This window comes from Protopterus annectens, chromosome 13.part0 (genome assembly GCF_019279795.1).
Source record: "Protopterus annectens isolate FY-2018-M chromosome 13.part0, PAN1.0, whole genome shotgun sequence".
In the NCBI taxonomy this organism is placed as follows: Eukaryota; Metazoa; Chordata; order Ceratodontiformes; family Protopteridae; genus Protopterus; species Protopterus annectens.
This window is the reverse complement of record NC_056747.1, coordinates 637,805,550-637,825,775: the sequence shown is the minus strand read 5'-3', so window position 1 is coordinate 637,825,775 and position 20,226 is coordinate 637,805,550. Positions and strand designations below refer to the sequence as shown.

The window sequence follows — 20,226 nt, the reverse complement described above, 5'->3', positions numbered from 1 at the left end:
GGACAGGAATCTGTCCCTCCAGCATGTTCTGTTTATTGTGGTGACAAGGTTTAGGTCCCTAGAGCATGTAGCTCATAGGGATTGGGATTTCTTTAAGTGGAGCATATCTAAAAGCTCTGGGTTTTGACATAGCTTTGTGTGTTAGGCAGAGATCGCCTCTGAGTAGGCAATATGCGACGGAGTAAAGCTGCAGTTTTTTTGAGACTGTCTGCATAGGGCATCTGTTTGAGGCTGGTAATCCTCTTTGTGAGGTATTTCTGTGGCCTTTCCAGTTGTAGATGTCTTGTGAGGTACATACCAAAAGGGGCATTGTACTCTATAATGGTACTCTATAATGGGTCTAATGAGTGACGAGTAGAGAGGAACGATGACCTCTTTTTTCCTGGATGAGAAACCTTTTGTGATGAGGTGTGCCACATAGAAGGATTTCCTGATTACTGTGGCGATGTGATTATCAAAGGAGAGACTACTGTCCACCTGTGTCCCAAGGTCTCTTATCACACTTTCGGTGTCAGGTAGACTACCGCCTATGTGGTAGTTCATGGGTACAGAGTTTTTACCAAAAGGGATGACAATGCACTTTTTGGCATTGAGTTTGAGGCCATGGCTTTGATACCAGGCATCTGTCTCAGCGAGGCCCTTTTGTAGGATTCCACATCTTTTGGAGTTTTGATTATGGCTCCTAGTTTGCAGTCAGCTGCAAACTTCATTAGCCAAAGACCTTCTTGTGTTAGCTTGTACTTCAGAGAAGTAGATACCAAACAGGAGAAGACCCAGGACTGAACCCTGTGGTACACCACTTGTCACTGGTCTGAAGTTGGATTTGGAGTCTGCTACTTTCACAGTGTGGGTTCTGTCAGTGAGCCAGTTGGCAACCCATCTTGTGACATAGGGATTTATACCTAGTTTAGTGAGTTTATCTATAATTCCAGAGTGGGAGATGGTGTTGAAAGCCTTGATGAGATCTAGATAGGCTGTGTGAACCACCTTGCCCTCATCTACGGCTTTGGTGACTGCTTCAAAGAAGTCTACAAGGTTTAGGAGACATGATCTGCCTTTTACAAACCTGAACTGGGTGGGGTCCTGAGTTTAGAGATTACCAATGTCATTGTTTATAAGTTCCATGATGATATGTTCCATAGCCCTCATTAGACCCATTATAGAATACAATTCCCCATTTGGTATGTACCTCTCAAGACATCTACAACAACTGGAAAGGCCGCAGAAATACCTCACTAAAAGAATCACAGACGTAAAGCAGATGCCCTATGCTGACCTCCTTAAAAAACTCCAGTTATACTCTGTCGCATATCGTTTACTCAGAGGCGATCTCTGCTTAACATACAAGGCCATGTCAAACCCAGAGCTGTTGGACATGCTACACTTAAAGAAATCCCAATCCCTCATAGCCACATGCTCCAGGGATCTAAACCTTGTCATCACAATAAACAAAACATGCTGAAGGGATAGGTTCCTGATCCAGAATCCTCCATTCTCTGGAATAGACTGCCCATACATGTCAAGCAGAGCACCTCTTTGGCCCTCTTCAAAAGGAACCTTGATGACTGGATGGGAGAAAGGAAATTCACCCCGGGGATCACGTCAGTCGCCCTGCTAGACAGGGGTCCAGGGAAGTAAATAGTGTGGGAAGAAGTAGCCAGAGAATTGTTATGGCTAGGCCTGTATAGGCTGTAGGGCAGATAGCCTAGTACCAACCTATGAACCCATAATTTATTTGTCCACAAGAACAGAGATTAAGCGCTTTCGTATAAGTACTTCATCAGAATCACAACACTAAAACACATCCAGCACTCTTCCACCCTTAAAACCCTAACCAATGAAAAGAACAAATAAATTAACCCATACTATGACTATTAAAAAAGTAATGTGAAATATGACCTAGCAAACACTAGAGCCTCACAATGCATTTAAACATTTGATGTTAATAATATAAATTAATAAATTTATATCAAAACTAATTCAAATGCATACAATTCATAAAAATGTTTTCATAAAAGTAAACAACATATATACATATTAAAACAGGTTGATAGCCTAAGAAATATATGTGGAATCATACCACATATGATTTTAACTTTAAAATGCTAGCTATAGAGGTACTTTCATTCAAACCTGGGGGAGAAGTAGAATTGAGCCTCAGTTGCCACCTCAGCTCCTTGGTTTCTAACAGATCTTCCCAGGGTCACCCGAGGTCCCTTTGTAAACGTTCCAAAACAAAGAAGCTGAAGCTGTGGTCTTTATGCTCACTAATGTGCTTGGCCAATGCTTTATTTTATATCCCCCTTCCTGATGTCCAATCCATGCCCATGCATATGCTCCTTGAACTTCCTCTTTGTTTTCCCCACATAGAAACACTTACATTTTGAGCATCTGGTGATATATATAACCCCCACCGAGTTACAATTACTGTGAAGCCTTGAAAAAATATTAAAATGATTCACTGTGACACAATCTCCTTCAAAGACCATTTTGCATTGAGCACAATTGCCATACCTATAAGTTCCCCATTTTTTGTTTGTAAACTCCAATCCATGGTCAAAAGTGCCCTGCTCCAAATGATTCTTCAAGGTTTTCCCCCTCCTAAATATGATTTGAGGTTTTTGGTTAGCCACCATGCTCATTTCCTTAAAATGGGAAAAAATGTGGCACTATTTGTAAATAATGCTTCTAATGTGGGCAGCCTCATTGCAATATTGTGTAAGAAAAGCTCCTTGTAAATCCAACCTACTATTTGTACCACCTCTCCTGAAAAATTTGCTCCTTGAAACTTCATGGGAACAAATGAGGGGAATAATCTCTCCTGTTTGCCCTTTGACTGTTATATCCCTACACACCTGCGTGACCATCTCAGTAGGGTACCCTCTGCTAGAAAACATATGTCTCATTTTCTCACATTCCTTGTTAAAGGTTTCCCAGCTTGAAACCATACGGGCTAGACATGTGTATTGCCCCTTGATGATACCAAATTTTTGATGGTGGTGGGGGGTTACTTTCAAAATGTAATATACTGTTGCTGTAGATTGGGTTCTGATATATGGTGCTAACCCATCTCTTGTTCTTTATATCCTTGGACATGGTAACATCTAAATAATTCATACTAAAGGGGTTGTATTGATAAGTGAAGCTCAAAAAAGGGGTAGATGCATTTATAAACTTAATAAACCCCTCAATTTCAATCACTTCACTATCCCACACAATAAAAATGTCATCCAAGAATCGGAGGTACACATTCCAAGGTGTTCTCTCAAAATGTGTGAATAAAATGTCTCTCTCCCATTGTAACAATACAGTATTTGTGAAAATGGGGGTACAAGAAGCCCCCCTTGCTACCCCTTTTCTTTGTCTATAGTACTGACCTTCCAGATAGACAAAGTTATACTTTAATACCGATTCCATGCACAGAACAAGAACATTAACAGTGTTATTATCCAGGCTAGTACACTCACACAAGAAGTCATGAAACCATTCTAGTCCCACATCATGTGGGATAGTATTGAACAGTTCAACCACATCAATTGTAACAAAAACGCAATGTTCATTAAATTCAACATTTTTCATTTTCATGAGAAAATCCCTGGGATCTCTGCATATGTGGTCAAAGGACCCTAAACAGTCCTTTAAAATAGTATCCACATGTTTGCCCAGGGGGTGGGTTTTAGATTTTCTCGCATTAACAATGGGCCTCATTGGTGGATCACTGGTGCTCTTGTGTATCTTTGTTATACCAAAATACACGGTACCACTGGGTACTTGACCTGGAAATAATAAAAAATATCAGGTGTAATTTCCCCCTCATCCAACATATCTTGGAGATAAAAATCAGTACGTTTGTATGGCAAGTTAATAATGTTGATGGAAGTCTCTTCATACATGTCAGTATTGTTGACATGACAGGTCATTTTTGATACATATTCCACCTTATTCATGATAACTGCCCCACCCCACCTCCCTTGTCGGGTTTCATAACCCTCAAATGTTTGTTTCCAGCAAGTTGTCTCAATAAACTGGACTCGACCGCATTCAAATTCCCCCATGTATCACTGCAGGAGCCCTTCCCCACAAGGCCCCTGAACTCAAACTTCAGTTTGTCGAAAATAATCAAAGGAAGGGGCAAAGGGGGGTTAAAAGTACTGCTTCTCTTAATAATAACCCCAACATCTACCCCCTCTTCCTTAAACAAAATCTTGAAGTTGAGTTTTCTGAGGAATAATTTCAAATCAATTAAAAGGATATCAGTCCTGACCTTGGCTGAGGGTACAAAAAGGTCCCCCCTGCTCAACAATTCCGCATGTTCAGTTTTGCAAAACTCATCACTGTAATTGTACAAAATAAACTCACCTGTTCTATTGCTCTACTAATTTCAGGACTTTTTTCATTTCCCTCCAAGTCCAGGCCTCCTTCCCCCAACACTAATTCATTTTCCGAGCTGCAATCCAATAAACTGCTGGCCGATTTATCAAATAAATCTGAAAATGATGACTTAATGGAAGATGGAGTGGCAAAAGTCTTAAAATTATTCAAACCACCTCTCACCAAGTTTGTGCAAACACACTCAATATTCTCCTTTCCCATTGATCCTAATTTCGGTTGTACGGCTGCCTTATATATCGAAGGTGTTATCCTCGAATTGGAAAAGTTAGATCAAGCAATTCATAATGACCTCTTGTTTCCCCACCACAAAAATGACTATGTGACCATATTCAACAAAGTAGATGGCGAAATAAATAAAATAAGAAACACTAAGGCTAATAAATTTGAATGAGACCGCATATCTTATGCGGAAGGGAAGGCGTACCCCAAACCACCAATGTCCAATCGCAATGAAGCCGCCGATGATGTTTTTCAAGGGGAAGATTCCTGTAAATCAGGCACAGGAAGAAACTGAGTCTCCTTTACGGGGAAATCAGCGTGGCGAACCACGGAGGTCCAAATACATACAGAACCAGAGGAATTACTACCAGGGAGCATATTGCCAAGGCTGGGGATATCAGCAAGGGAACCACCGGTATACGAGGCAGACGTACAACCGAAATTAGGCTCAATGGCGAATATTGTGTGTGTTTGCACGAACTTGGTGAGAGGTGGTTTGAATGATTTTGAGCCTTTTGGCACTCCGTCTTCCAGTAAGTCATCTTTTTCAGATTTATTTGATAAATCGGCCAGCAGTTTTTTGGATTGCAGCTCGTAAAATGAATTAGTGTTGGGGGAAGGAGGCCTGGACTTGGAGGGAAATGAAAAAAGTCCTGAAATTAGTACTGTAAAGACTGTCAGCAATAGAACAGGTGACTTTATTGTGTACAATTACAGTGATGAGTTTTGCAATACTGAACATGTGGAATTGTTGAGCAGTTGGGACCTTTTTGTACCCTCAGCTAAGGTCAGGATTGATAGCCTTTTAATTGATTTGAAATTATTCCTCAGGAAACTCAACTTCAAGATTTTGTTTCAGGAAGAGGGGGTAGATGTTGGGGTTATTATTAAGAGAAGCAGTACATTTAACCCCCCCTTTGCCTCTTCCTTTGATTATTTTCTAGAAACAGGTGGAGTTTAAGTTCAGGGTCCTTGTGGGGAAGGGCTCCTGAAATGATACACGGGGGAATGCTGTTGAGTCCAGTTTATTGAGACAACTTGCTGGAAACAAACAACTGAGGGTTATGAAACCCAACAAGGGGAGTGGGGCAGCTGTCATGAGTAAGGTGGAATATGTATCAAAAATTACCTGTCATGTCACCAATAGTGATATATATGAAGAGACTTCCATCAACATTATTAACTTGGCATACAAACATATTGATTTTTATCTCCAAGATATGTTGGATGAGGGGGAAATTGCACCTGATATTTTTGATTATTTCCAGATCAAGTACCCAGTGGTACCTTGTATCTTTGGTATACCAAAGATACACAAGAGCACCACTGATCCACCAATTAGGCCCATTGTTAATGCAAGAAAATCTAACCCCCCCCCCCGGGCAAATATGTAGATACTATTTTAAAGGACTGTTTAGGATACTTTGACCACATTTACAGATATTCCTGGGATTTTCTCATGAAAATGAAAACTGTCGAACTTAGTGAACACTGTGTTTTTGTTACAATTGATGTGGTTGAACTGTTCAATACTATCCCACATGATGCGGGATTAGAATGGTTTCATGACTTCTTGTGTGAGTGTACTAGCCTGGATAATAACACTGTTAATGTTCTTCTGTGTGTGGAATTGGTATTAAGGTATAACTTTGTCTATCTGGAAGGTCAGTACTGTAGACGAAGAAAGGGGGTAGCAATGGGGGCTTCTTGTGCCCCTATTTTCACAAATATTGTATTGGTACAATTGGAGAGACACATTTTATTCCCACATTTTGAGAGAACACCTTGGAATTTGTATCTCCGATTTTTGGATGACATTTTTATTGTGTGGGATAGTGAAGTGAGTGAAACCGATGGGTTTATTAAGTTTATAAATGCATCTACCCCTTTTTTGAGCTTTACTTATCAATACACCCCCTTTGGTATGAATTATTTAGATGTTACCATGTCCAAGGATATACAGAACAAGAGATGGGTTAGCACCATATATCAGAAACCAACCTACAGCAACAGTATATTACATTTTATCCCCCCCCCCCCATCAAAAGTTTGGTATCATCAAGGGGTAATACATCCGTCTAGCCCGTATGGTTTCAAGTTGGGAAACCTTTAACAAAGAATGTGAGAAAATGGGACATATGTTTTCTAGCAGAGGGTAACTTACTGAGATGGTCACGCAGGTGTGTAGGGATATAACAGTCAAAAGCCAAATGAGAGAGATTATTCCCCTCATTTGTTCCCATTAAGTTTCAGGGAGCAGTTTTTTCAGAAGAGGTGGTACAAATAGGTTGGATTTACAAGGAGTATTTATTACACAATATTGCAATGAGGCTGCCCACATTAGAAGCATTATTTACAAATACTGGCATACTTTTTCCCTTTTTAAGGAAATGAGCATGGTGGCTAATCAAAAACCCCAAATCATATTCAGGAGAGGGAAAGCCTTGAAGAATCATTTGGAACAGGGCACTTTTGACCATGGATTGGAGTTTACAAACAAAAAATGGGGAACTTATAGGTGTGGCAATTGTGCCCAATGCAAAATGGTCTTTGAAGGAGATTGTGTCACAGTGAATCATTTTAATATTTTTTCAAGGCTTCACAGTAATTGTAACTCAGTGGGGGTTATATATGTCACCAGATGCTCAAAATGTGAGTGTTTCTATGTGGGGAAAACAAAGAGGAAGTTCAAGGAGCGTATGCATGGGCAAGGATTGGACATCAGGAAGGGGGATATAAAATAAAGCATTGGCCAAGCACATTAGTGAGCATAAGGACCTCAGCTTCTTTGTTTTGGAACGTTTATAAAGGGACCTCGGGGGGACCCTGGGAAGATCTGTTAGAAACCAAGGAGCTGTGGTGGCAACTGAGGCTCAATTCTACTTCTCCCCAGGGTTTGAATGAAAGTACCTCTATAGCTAGCATTTTAAAGTTGAAATCATATGTGGTATGATTCCACATATATTTCTTAGGCTATCAACCTGTCTTAATATGTATATATGTTGTTTGTTTATGAAAATATTTTTATGAATTGTATGCATTTGAATTAGTTTTGATATGAATTTATTAATTTATATTATTAACATCAAATGTTTAAATGCATTGTGAGGCTCTAGTGTTTGCTGGGTCATATTTCACATTACTTTTTTAACAGTCGTAGTGTGGGTTAATGTATTTGTTGCTTTTATTGGTTAGGGTTTTAAGGGTGGGGTATTTAAGAGTGCTGGATGTGTTTAGTGTTGTGATTCTGATGAAGTACTTATACAAAAGCACTTAAACTCTGTTCTTGTGGACAAATAAATTCTTTGGATATTTACTACAGTGTTGCTGTTTTCTGCTCCTAGAAGATCACCACCTTTCTTTGATGGCTGTTTGTGCCACCTAGGGTGTGAATTTGAGCTGTCAGCCCCTTGGCAGTACAGAAACCCCCTAAGCTGTAGCCATGGATATGTACCATAGTTTGTGTGACAGTCACTTCACAGCATGGTGCATGGTTTATTTCGTCTGACCAACCAGCTTGCTGCCTGAGGCTGAGGGACTCTAAAGTTTCTGGGAAGCCTTCACTTGGCCTTCAAATTGAGACATTTCTCAGTTTGAAGTGAGCAATGCCCTCTGGTACCCCTAGTTGTTTGATTACAGGTTTTCTTCAGGTTTTGTTTGTCGGTGTGAGTTCAAACCATTTTATTTCAAAGCTAGGAAATGTGCAGAAAGCTGTTTGACATGATATATTTTCTTACTAAATCTTGATTAACTTTCAAGAAGTTCTGGTTCAGTCAGTGACTGGAAATGGACTGTGGTAGTGAGCCAATCCCTTATACCCAGGCACAAGATGTACAGGTGAGTGCCTTGTGGACTGTGCCTTTTATAAGTATAATAAATTAAATGTTTTTACCAGGTCCAGATTAATAGAGTAAGATTTTTTGTTATTTGGACATGCTTCAAAATTTCCTTCTGAAGATCTGCTGGTGTAATGACTACTCATGTCATTATTTAAAGTTATTACTGTTGTCCAGTCCTCCACTTATCTGCCACTAGTTAGAAGTAAAGACTGATATATTGCTGATTCCCAGTGCTGCAAGATGTAGTCATTGACTTATGTTTGCATTTCTTTTAACATCCCTTTAGGCTCGATGTTTTCTCAGGCTATGAAGAAATGGGTACAAGGTAACACAGATGAGGTAGGTGTCTTTTATATGCATTTGCATTCATTTTAGGTAAATGCTGGCACTATCTGTTAAGTGTTTAATGATTTCAGGTAAACAAGCACCAGTTTCATCCTAAACTACATTTTTTGTGGTATTCCTTTTGCTTTGCTGGATATTGGCAGTTTGGCATGCAGGGTTTGTCACCCTGTAGCCCTTTCCGTATCTTCATTATCTTCTGTCCAGCAGTCATTCTCTTAATATTAATTTAAGTATTGCTCTTTTTTTTGTGTATGTATGTGAAGCAGTGATTACTGTGGACTTAAGAGTAATGTCTAGATGCAGAAGGGACACTTTTATTAAAAGCAGGTAAGTGCGTTTGTCTTTCAACTGTTGGTAAACTTTAAGAAGTCTATGAATAGTTGAAAGACGAAAGTGCTTCTACTTATTACTCCAGATTCGAAGCATCACAAAAAGCCTTTTCTTCAGAACCCAAAGATGCCAGATAGCTTTATCACCTTCAAGACCGCATCCCAAATAATGTGCCTTTTTATGTAACGTCACCTTATCTCAAACCATAATGTTAGGACTCTGATGCATTTACATCTTATGATTTAAAGAAGCATCCATTATAAATGTTGAAGAACTACTAGACCAGCTGCAGCACAAAAATCTTCACTCATGTACTGACCTTCATTTACCAGTTCTTGAAATGGTAGCACCATTGATTTCCAGAGCTCACCTAATACCAAATGTTTATCAGTCTCTGGTGTAATCCCCCTCATACTGAAGCATACAGCATTCATTCCTGTTCCTAAAGTTCCATATCCAGAGTAGTTCAGTGATTATAAAACAATTTCTCCTCGAATTTTACTTGTTAATATTCTGATAAAAGTAGCATATTCACACTTAGTGTGCATTGCTTTATGAGATGTTTAGTGTAGTACTAGGTTTGATTTCCTCAGTTTCAGCTTGCAAACTGTCTGAATCTGAGCAGGTCACTTAACCAGGCAGTGGTCCTGAGTCACCCCTAAAAAGGGGCAAATGTGCCAGTTGGCTTACCTGCATAACAAATAAAAATAAGAAGTATGACCTTTTTGGACGTGCTAACCATAGCTTTAAAAGCAACTGTAATTCTCACAGCAGCTGTCTGTAGTGTTACACTGTATTTACAAATACAGAAAAGGGCTGTCTTACTATTGCAGTCCGTAAGGGCTTACTTACGGCATTTGAAATGCCTGGATAGGATGGCCTAGTGGTTAAGGTGTTTGCCTTACAAACACAAGGTACAGGGTTTGAATCTCACAGGGGATAATTGGCTAGGCTTAAATGGCTCGCAAGGGCAGTTAGCCTAGTACTAATCTATGAACCTATGAAATGATTGATCACTTGTCGCTTCTATTAAAATATCACCGTTGTGGCTTTGGAAATGGTCCCTGCAAGTGATTTAACTTCTTTTTCAAAGATTGTACTTTCATCTGAAAAATGGATGATGAAGGCAGCTTGATGTTTGTACATTAAGTGTCTGAGTGTTTTGTTTTAGGACCCACCCTGTTTTCTGCTGTTCTAATGAACTTCTCTTCATTTTGCTTAACCACAAGTTGCCCTTTATGCTGGCAACTTGATCATCCTCAGAGATGCCAAAAGTACTGCTGGGACTCAAACATATCTTTAAAAGGGCATCAGTCTTGCTAACTTCTACCTGTCTGCCAGTCCTTATTCTGCAGCAATTCTGTTTGGTGCCTAGCAGAGACTTGGTCATGGTCAACAATTAAATATTACTGATCCATCTGGAACCCCTAATACATATTCATAATATTAATATGGCTTGCTCTAGTCTGTTATTTAAATTGCATACTAATCACATTGTTGTTAAAGCACTAAATCGCCTGAAAATTTGCTGCAAGCTTGCTGGTTATTTAACACAAGGCTTTTTGAGCAATTTGATGAATGCTCATCTGCAGTATTCTTTTCCTTAGTCTGACTTGCAATTTATTAGCAATACGCAGTAATACAGACAGCACTAAGTAAAAGTTGTCATTTGGTTTCACTTTCTGTTAACAACAAACATTGTCCCGTCAGAGTACAAGTTGCTTCCTGTTATTGCAAGGCTGCCTTGCTGTTAAATACCTTGATATTTAAATTGATGCATCTTGCCTATTACTTTCTCAGAAGCTGAGAATTGCTGGCTGTCATTTTTCTCAGATCCACAGATTAGGGAGCCATTACAGTGAGGAGACCCACATTCCCAAATACATTTTGGAGAATTCATTCAGACAGACAGTACCAGCAAGCCTATGTTAAGCATGATAAAAATGTATTTTTATTCAGAAAAGTTAAGAGTACCTAAAACTGTCAGTGTTACAAGAAACATAGCTAATTTGTTTAGATGTTAATAAGTATACACACAGACACACACACGTGTGTGTGGGTGTGGGTGTGGGTGTGTGTGTGTATGTATGTGTGTGTGTGTGTATATATATATATATATATATATATATATATACATATACACACAGACTGTATGTGTGTGTGTGTGTGTGTGTGTATGTACGTATATATGTATGTATGTATGTATATATATATATATATATATATATATATATATATATATATATATATAATGTCTACTTCAAATGCTCAAAGTTGCAGAACATCAAACCACACATCATCGAGGACAAGATGATCGATGTTGTACAACATCAAACATGAAAGTAGACAAAATTAAGAAATATAAAAACTCTGCTTGTAAAGTTTTGCAGCAGGGCAAACCCCCCTGCACCCCCTATACCCCCTGCGACTTAAATATACCGACTCAGAGATCACACTACAGTGAAGACAACACTAAATTTCCCATTCTGTGCCATTCTGTTCACTGTAGTGCAATCTCGGAGTTGGTATATTTTAGTAGCAGGAGGTGCAGGAAGGCTTGCTTGTTTTCATGTTTTAGTTTTTTTTTAAGTTCGATATTGCAGAACTTTGGTCCTCGATGATCAGAGGTTCGATGTTCTGCAATTTTGATACTCTGAAGGGGACCTACATGTATGTATGTTTGTGTATATATATGTATGTATGTATGTGTGTATGTATATATATATATATATATATATATATATATATATATATATATATATATATATATATATATAAAATGTGTGTGTGTGTATATGTGTTTGTGTGTGTGTGTATATATATATATATATATATATATATATATATATAATGTGTGTGTGTACATATATATATATATATATATATATCTATATATATATATATATATATATATATATATATATATATATATGTATATATATATAAAGCTTTTATTAATTCTCTTCAGATCTTTACCTGATTTTTTGTGTCAGTTGTTTTTTGTTGGCCTGGGTTTTATTTTATTTCATTTGTCTTTATAGGTATGTGTTAACCAGGGTAGTGCACTGATCCACATGAATCTTTTGCAGACTCCACTTGGTCTTTACATTGCGGCACTTTATAACTTAAATGTTGCAATGCATTTTCCTCCCCGTCATACTATTAATATAACGCTTTGTAAACTTTTTAGTAAGAACACACCCACTTAATTCTGTTGTATCCTCCAGCAACATCACTGGAGTAATAACATGGGGATGTGTCCATAGAGTTTAATACTCAGGGCCTGTGCATGTGCTGTGGTGCATCCATTAAACTTTTTTGATGCCCCCCAGCTATCTATATACATTACTGAAGATAAAATTAATTGAGGATCTGATGTTGTTTTCCATCCATGCCTCTACATATGGGTCCCTGTTCCATACTCTGCATTTCAAAGCTTAGGATCTGGTGTTCAAGCTCCTCCCCTACCCATAAGTCCCATGGATAGAAGGAGCTTCCTCAGATCTTGTTTGCTGCTTTGAAGTGCTGACTGGTTTTTTGATGCTTAGGAGTATTTGAACTTTTTTTGTGTGATTCAGATAAGGATTTAACTTTTATTACCTACTTCTTTCTCACTTCTTGACAAATTTTTGCCCTGTATCTTCCTTTCTCCTTCCCTGTATTTTTTCCTAAAAAAAAAAAAAAAACTTTCTGTACATTAGGATTTAAGTTGGGTAGATTCTGTCCTTAAGTGTTACGTAGTTTAATTTTTGTAAAGTGTATATGATTCTTAGTATAGTCTTTGTTGTTCTAGTGCGACCTTGGTTAAGATGACTGAGAGAATCTCTGGGTTTAAAAAGTGTGTGTTATGCATACACAGGTTACCCCCCTCCAGTGCACACGAAAAGTGTGTGCATTGTCTTGGCCCCTCACACCCGGATGTAGCTTGTTAAATTTGTGAGGCTTTTGGCCAGAGAGAGCTTGTGGAGAGACAAAACAAGTTCATCTTAAAGGATGTCATCCAGTGATCACCTGGTATGACAACTTCTTTGACAACTAGGAAGACAGGGGCTTGATCTTCCTCTGCCTCTTCCTCATCCAAGAGTAAGGATAGATACAAAAAAAAAAAAATTAAGTCAAATCTAAGTCTTCGAGGAAACACTCTCCGGATCTGACCACCTCATTGGCTCCAGATCCTAAAATGGCTAAAGCTTCAGATCCTATCACTGTAAGCCCTGTGACTCCTCCTCTGTTCTCCCTGGACCCTGTGTTTCCGAGACTTAAATCTGTCATCCTACAAGACTTCCTTACTCCTCCAGACCTGCTCCTTCTGCTTTATCTCTCGAGTCATTTAGATCCTCCAGACGTGTCATCGAAACTGATGTGGACAAAAGTATGAGTCGTTTCCTATGGACCCAGAGCCAGTTGGAGGTACTCCTGGCTCCAACCATCACTGACTCCAGTAGATATACTTCTCCCTGTCAGCAGATTATAGTTCTTCTTTGATCTGATCCCTTGCATTAGAGTGTCTGGATCCAACTGTAGCCCAGGCTAGATCTGGGTTTGCATCAAGACTTCATGTTTCCTCAATTCGGTCATTTCTCTGTCAAGGTTGATTCCGATCTTGTCGGTGCTGTCTCTCTCTCCTGGAGCCATAGTATTGGCATAGACTCCAAAAGTTGGGATCAGATCTGAGATCCTCATATCCTTTCCTCCCTTTAGGAGCCTCAGCGTTTGACAGTTCAGCTCTGGAGACTGCCTCAGATCCTTACCAAGCAGCCTCCAGGGTCAAGCTTCCTCCTAGAGTTCCAGACCCGCTCCCTTGAGCTGTTCAAAGTTCGGTGGTTGAGCTGTTTGAGAGTGTACTCTATCAAACAAGGGATATATCTTCTCTTCCTCAGTCTGATCCAACCCTCTCCCATAGGATCTCCCAAGGTGCACAGCCTGTTCTTCTTGTCCCATCAGACATTTAGTTCTCGCGAGTCTCCTATTGTCCCTCGTGAGGTATTATATGTATTTGAGTCCTCTCTTGACCAGTCCACAGAAGAGGTTCCCAGAAAACACAGCTGTAAGAGGAGATGCTTAGTTTCCCCTGAGGAATCCCCCACCACAAATACTGATTTCGATGAGGGAGAAGATTCCCCCAGATCTCCCCTGAGCATGTCTTATTTAGAGAAATCCTTGAACAATTTAGACAGAAAGGGGGATTGGTCTTTTCAAACACCTTCTTCTGAGGAATTGGTTTTCCTCAAGGCTTTTGATTCTCTCCCATCAGTTCTAGGGTGGTACCTCACCTGGATGGGATGATGGAACTTATCCCATCACAGGCATGGAAGGAACCTGACACAGTTGAACCGTTCCCTAAGAAGCGAGACAAAGTTTTAGTGTCTCCAAAAGACCATTCGCACTTGAGCAAGAGTCCAGCAGTTGAATCCATGGTTGTTGCGGCAGCCACCAGAAAAGATCTCGCTGAGAAGAGCTCCTTTATCCACCTATCAAATAGATAATCTTGCACTCTGGACAGGTTTGGGAAGAGAGTCTGCAGCTTGTCTACTTTTTTGAGAGTGCACTTAACTAACTGGCACACCTCACCCGTTTTGAAAGACATTTTGTTCAGGGAGAACATCATTTCCTGCTTTTAAAAATGACATTTCCTGCTTAAAAAAATGCATCATTTCCTGCTTTTAAAAATGACATAATTTCCTAATCATACAAAAGTATTCTTGTTAAAATAGATATAAACTTTCCAGAAAGGTAATATAATTGAAATCACATATTTTAAAATGTATTTTGTATAAAAGACATATAAACACACTTTGTACTTGTTCATAAAATCATTTTAAAACCAGCTTTCTTTATATACATTTTCATCATAATTTAGCAGCCCTCATTTTTAATACAGGACCTAGTGAAGAAATTGTGTAATTTTTAAAAGCAGAAAGTGATGTTCTATGCTTGTACAAATGTTTATTATAACTTCAGTGAAAAACAGAGTGACTTTATTTTGATGAAGTCTTCTAATAAGATAGAAAGCACTAAATCTTGTTCAATAGGCCCTAGGGCCTATACAAGCCTAGCCCAACAATTCCCCAGATTTTTCTTCCCAAATATTTAAAGTTCCTCCCAGATTTGTATATAAAGCTTGGTGTCTCACCACTTCAAAATATAAGCCCTTATTGGGAAGTGGTGTCACCATTCAAAAAATTGGTAGTCAACATACTTATAGGGTCAGTTTTGACACTAGTATGGTCATCCCTTATGGTTCAGGTGAAAGTGCATTGAGGGACATTATAAAGAAGAATTGGCATATATTCAAAGGAAACTTTGACATTTTTCATACACTTGGTGAGACACCAAGCTTTATATACAAAGCTGGGAGGAACTTTAAATATTTGACAGAGCGCACTTTTCTTACCAAGACTATGTTTATCAAAGGAACTACTAAATGTGGTAGCTGCAATCAATGCCCCTACATTTTAGTTAGTGACGTGGCCCTGATAGCTGGGCATGGTAGGGGCATTCCTCTACATAAGGGGAATTGTAGCACGAGAGGTGTTATATATATTTCAGTTTGCCAAACATGTTCATATTATTATATCGGCAAAACAGAAAGGAATTTTAAGACCAGGATATATGAACACCTTTGTGCCATTAATAAGGGGAATGTAAATAATGCATTGTATAGGCACACACTAGCATGTGAGGGAGATACAAGATTTAAGTTTGGCATTTTATAAGTTGTCCCACTGAATTTTAAAGCTGGTTGGTGGGAGCTTCAGGTTGATCTTAGAGAGTTTTGTTGGATTATTAGATTAAATGCCACTGTTGAACCAGGGTTAAACGGCCATATTTCCCTGGTTCCTGTTCTAAGAAAAATAACTTTAAACATCTGAATTTTTATTGTGTTTTGTATAATATGTTATTTTTAATAATGTAAAATTTAACATTTTCTAAAGTTTTTTATGTGTATATTTAAAGTACAAAGGTTTTTAGTGTTTTAGTGTCTATGTCTTTAAAATTATGGGAGAATAATTGATTGATTGTTTCATTGCATATAAAAGGTGTTGACTTGGAGCAATGTAGTTTCTTCTGTTTCTTGTTCTGAGGAAGTCCCCGAGGTGTATACTGGGGAAGAAAGCACTTAACAATAAAGAGACTGGAGTAAAATACTCTTTGTGAGCATTTTGTTTCATGTGTTGGGCTTATGGTGCAGCTACTTGCTCATTTTGGCACCTGTATAGTTTGTTTATGGCAGGGGACCACCAGATTGGCTTCTTTTTTTTTGGAGGAGAGCGTCTTGGTTCTATTTGGGATGGCACGATTCATGCACGAGTGGATGTGCTTGTACAGTATGTTAGTGTAGGATTCAGCAGTCGAACCTTCAGCTTCCGTCTGCATGGGTGCCATGAAGTTTGTCACTTCTGACTTAAGTAGCATGAAGTTGACTTTGGAGAAGTTTTTTACAGAGGTTTCCTTACTGGGGGGTGGGGGTGGGATGTGGATGTCAAGGGTGATTTGCTTATGGTCAGACCTGACCAGTGAGGGGGTGATCAGTGGTGTGGAGCATCTATCTCCCATGTTGGTAATGAGCAGGTCTAGGATGTTGGAGCCCCTGGTGGGACAGTGGATTAGTGGATCCAGGGCATTGGAATTTATGAATTCCAAGAACCGTTGGGAAAAGGTGTTGTTACCAGAGTAGTTTTCCCAGTTAATGGCAGGGTAGTTGAAATCACCCAGTATTAGGGTGTTTGGTTGTATCCTAATATTTTCCAGTATGTTTAGAAAGGTGTAGTGAGAATCTTGGGGCATGGTGGGGGATCTGTAGCAAGCTACAGTTTGGATTGCAGTCTTACCTGGTGTTAGTTGCACCTGGAGAATTTCAGATGCATTGTGGTGGGCAACTAGCCTGGAGGTGTGAATATCCTTGGTGAGTACGGACACTCCTCCACCTTTTGTGTTTTGGTCTTGGTTTGGTGGCCGAAAAGTGTGGTAAGAGATGTAGTCTGGTATTGCAGGGATGCTCTCTGGAGTCTTGAACTAGGTCTCAGTTACTGCACAGATATCGATGTTCTCCATTTTTAGGAGTGCCTCGAGAGAGTGCATTTTGAGGTTTAGACTTCTAGCATTGAGTAGTATTACCTTCAGATTTTGCATGCTTGTATCTGTTATGTTGGTAGTTTTGTCATTTGAACCTTGCCTAAAAAAGGCACTATAGGGGTGGCAAGAGCTTTAGCCAGTAACCTGAATCCCAGGGGTGAAGGGCGCAGACCATCTCTGGCAAAGCATCGTGGTTTGTCGATCATGTTGTCCCAGGCAGACAGATACTGGATCCCCTTTGAATGACACCAGAAGCTTAGCCAATTGTTGAAGTTAATTATTTTGTCCTTATACTGTGGTATCATTCTGGTCAAAGGCAGGATGCTACTCAGGGCTAGTGTCATACCTGCCTGGGCCACATGATCTGGAGATCATGGAGAAGAATTGCTGTTTGTGCCATTGCTGGTGGTGTTTTTTCTGGTTTCTAGCTGGCTCCTGGGTTTACTTTATTAACTTTACCTATCCTGGGATTTGATCCTACTTATGAGTTAATTGTTCCCTTATCTAGACAACTTGGCTGATAACTGCCCCATCCAAAGATCTGCCCTTCCTTGCTATGGACTGCTTGTTCCACTTTTAAGCACACCTGGGGATTACAATAAACCTTCAGAAGTCTCAGCTGCAGCCTTCACAGTATCTGAAATTCATTGGAGCTCGTTTAGATATGACAGCTCTCACAGTGAGGCTTTCCCAGTCAAGAATATCAGCCTTTCATTCTCAGTCCCAGCAGGTTCTCTCACACAAGAAGCCACTGGCCAAATTAGTTCTCCATCTTCTGGGTGAGTTCTGGGTTCCATGGCCTCCTCTATAACTTTGGTCCCACTCGCCAGGTTTCACATGAGTGTGCTTCATTAGACATTAGCAGTAGAGTGGTCGATCAGCAACAACCAGATCTTACCCCTTGTGTCAAGAGGCAATGAGGGTTTGGCAGTGGGTGATATCCTCTTGCCACTTAGTAAGAGCAATGCATATCCTGGAGAGGCTGAACATTTTTGCAGACAGTTTAAGTAGTTCCATCCTGTTCCCTCATGAGTGGTCCCTCAATGCACTAGTTGCAGAGCAGATTTTAATCCTCTGGCACCATCCTTGTGATCTCTTTACCTCTCCCCTGAACACCAAATGCAACAAGTTCTTCTCTCTGATTTAAGGAGGAGTCTCCCAGGGATGCTCTGACTTACCCTTGGCTCCTAGGACAATATATTTATGCCTTTTCCCCATTCCCTTGATTCCAAACTTAGTTAAGTAAGTGTCAGCATTGAAGATCTCTGCCATCCTCATATCCCCTGATTTGCCTTATCAGTTATGGTTTCCTTTCCTGTGCCCCTCATCTGGTTCACCCTCCTTGTTTACTAGTTTTATATGCTTATTTATTTATTAAGATGTTTTCAGTAGTTGTAGGGGGCAAACTTTATCTGAACTAGTTCCTACTGTACATGGGGATTATGGGTTGGGGAAGAGCCTGAGCACTAGATCCTAAGCTTTGAAATGGCTGAGAACAGATCAGACACCCGTATGTAGAGGAATGCATGGAATATGATAACACAGATCAAACATTATGGTAAGTACATAACTTTTTTTTTTTTTTTTTTGGTGAGACACAAATAGGAAAAAAATAATAATGTACAAAGGTTTTCATTTAAAATATCTGTTATAAACAAAATTACTAGGAGCAGAATGCAGCAAAACACTAGAGGCACCAAAGACCATTGTTTATAAGGTAAGTACAGAAATATGAAGGAGTAGTTTAAGTAACTTGCTCAGAGTCACTTATTTAAACAAATAGAGGCTGAGGGAAATAAATCCTAGACAACAAGAAGCAGCTCATTAACAGCTCCTATCCATAATTATGTACACTAACTACTGGAAAGGATCTAAGTACCAATACACTTTCTTGAGTATGGAGCATGACCTACTATCTTATGTGAAACAAGCCCTTGAGTGTACCAGTTAAGGCCTAAAGTTCAGACTAATTAGGTTTATGAAGTCTTCACTCAGTCACCCCACAAGTCATAAAAGGCTTGCCATCAAGAGTAGATGAAAATTCCATGGGTCCTCTTGCATCAGGTGAACCCCACCAGAGTGTGGCTATATAGTTTTGCATGCTTTGTTTGATATTTGATAAGATTGATCCTTGTGGGAGTGCATCATAACTATATGCCCCATACTGGTCTGTCATGATATGGTGTTACATTCTACTTGTATTTCCCACCATGTTGGAACTCTATTGTCTAATACCAGTTGCTCAACCTCTGTCCAGTTGTTGTCTTATAGGCTGAGGCTTAAGGGATCATCTCCCACCTTGGCAGTGTTCCCAAAAAAAGGGTTTTGTTGTTTGCCTTTTCGGCTTTTCCCAGTTAGGGGTCACCACAGCAGAACTCTGGTCCACTAATGATTGGCAGTAAATTTTTTTATAGTGCCAAGTTGCCAGCCCAACGCCCAACCTTCAGTGAAGGCACACCCATTCAAGCATGTCTTTTGGAGGCCACTCGACCGCAGGGAGGACATGCAGACTCCACGCAGAAGGCATTCTAGCCGTGAATCGAACAGGAGAACCTCTTGCTGTGAGGCAACAATGCTACCGCTGTACCACCGCGGCTTAATACTGAAGTCCTTGGATTTTAGGTGACCAAGGATAATGTGACCTCTCCTCTACTTCCCTGTCTGTAGTTCCATTCTTAAGCTTTTCTTTAGAAGTACTGCCATGTTCATGAATTCCTCTGTGGTAGACCTGTACCTCTCTTGCTTCCCCACAAAAATGTTTAACCAGTGTGTGAAAGTTAAGGTGGAGTAACCTTGGGTTGTGCCTCATATTACTTGTCCTCAATGTCATTTATGCAGACTGGATTTATCATTCTCTGCTTCTAAAAAGATTGATGCCACTTTTCAGACTCATGCAAAACTGGAGGGACAACCTTATTAAGCAGCCCAGAGCACATGTTTGATTAATATCTTTCTTCAACACATGTCCCAAAGATAGTTTCTTTCCACTTCAGAAGAGGTGGGCAGGTGTGTGTTTTACTCTGGC

General features: G+C 39.7%; 1 protein-coding gene across 1 annotated transcript in view; it reads left to right on the top strand.

Annotated features, from left to right (window-relative positions):
• Nucleotides 1–20,226, top strand: part of AKAP10 (A-kinase anchoring protein 10) — a gene marked incomplete in the record, with an annotated part of 1,224,755 nt that overhangs the window by 1,051,675 nt on the left and 152,854 nt on the right. The window contains 1 exon segment of the mRNA XM_044054325.1: nucleotides 8,737–8,789. Within this exon segment, the coding sequence (XP_043910260.1) occupies nucleotides 8,737–8,789 (53 nt within the window).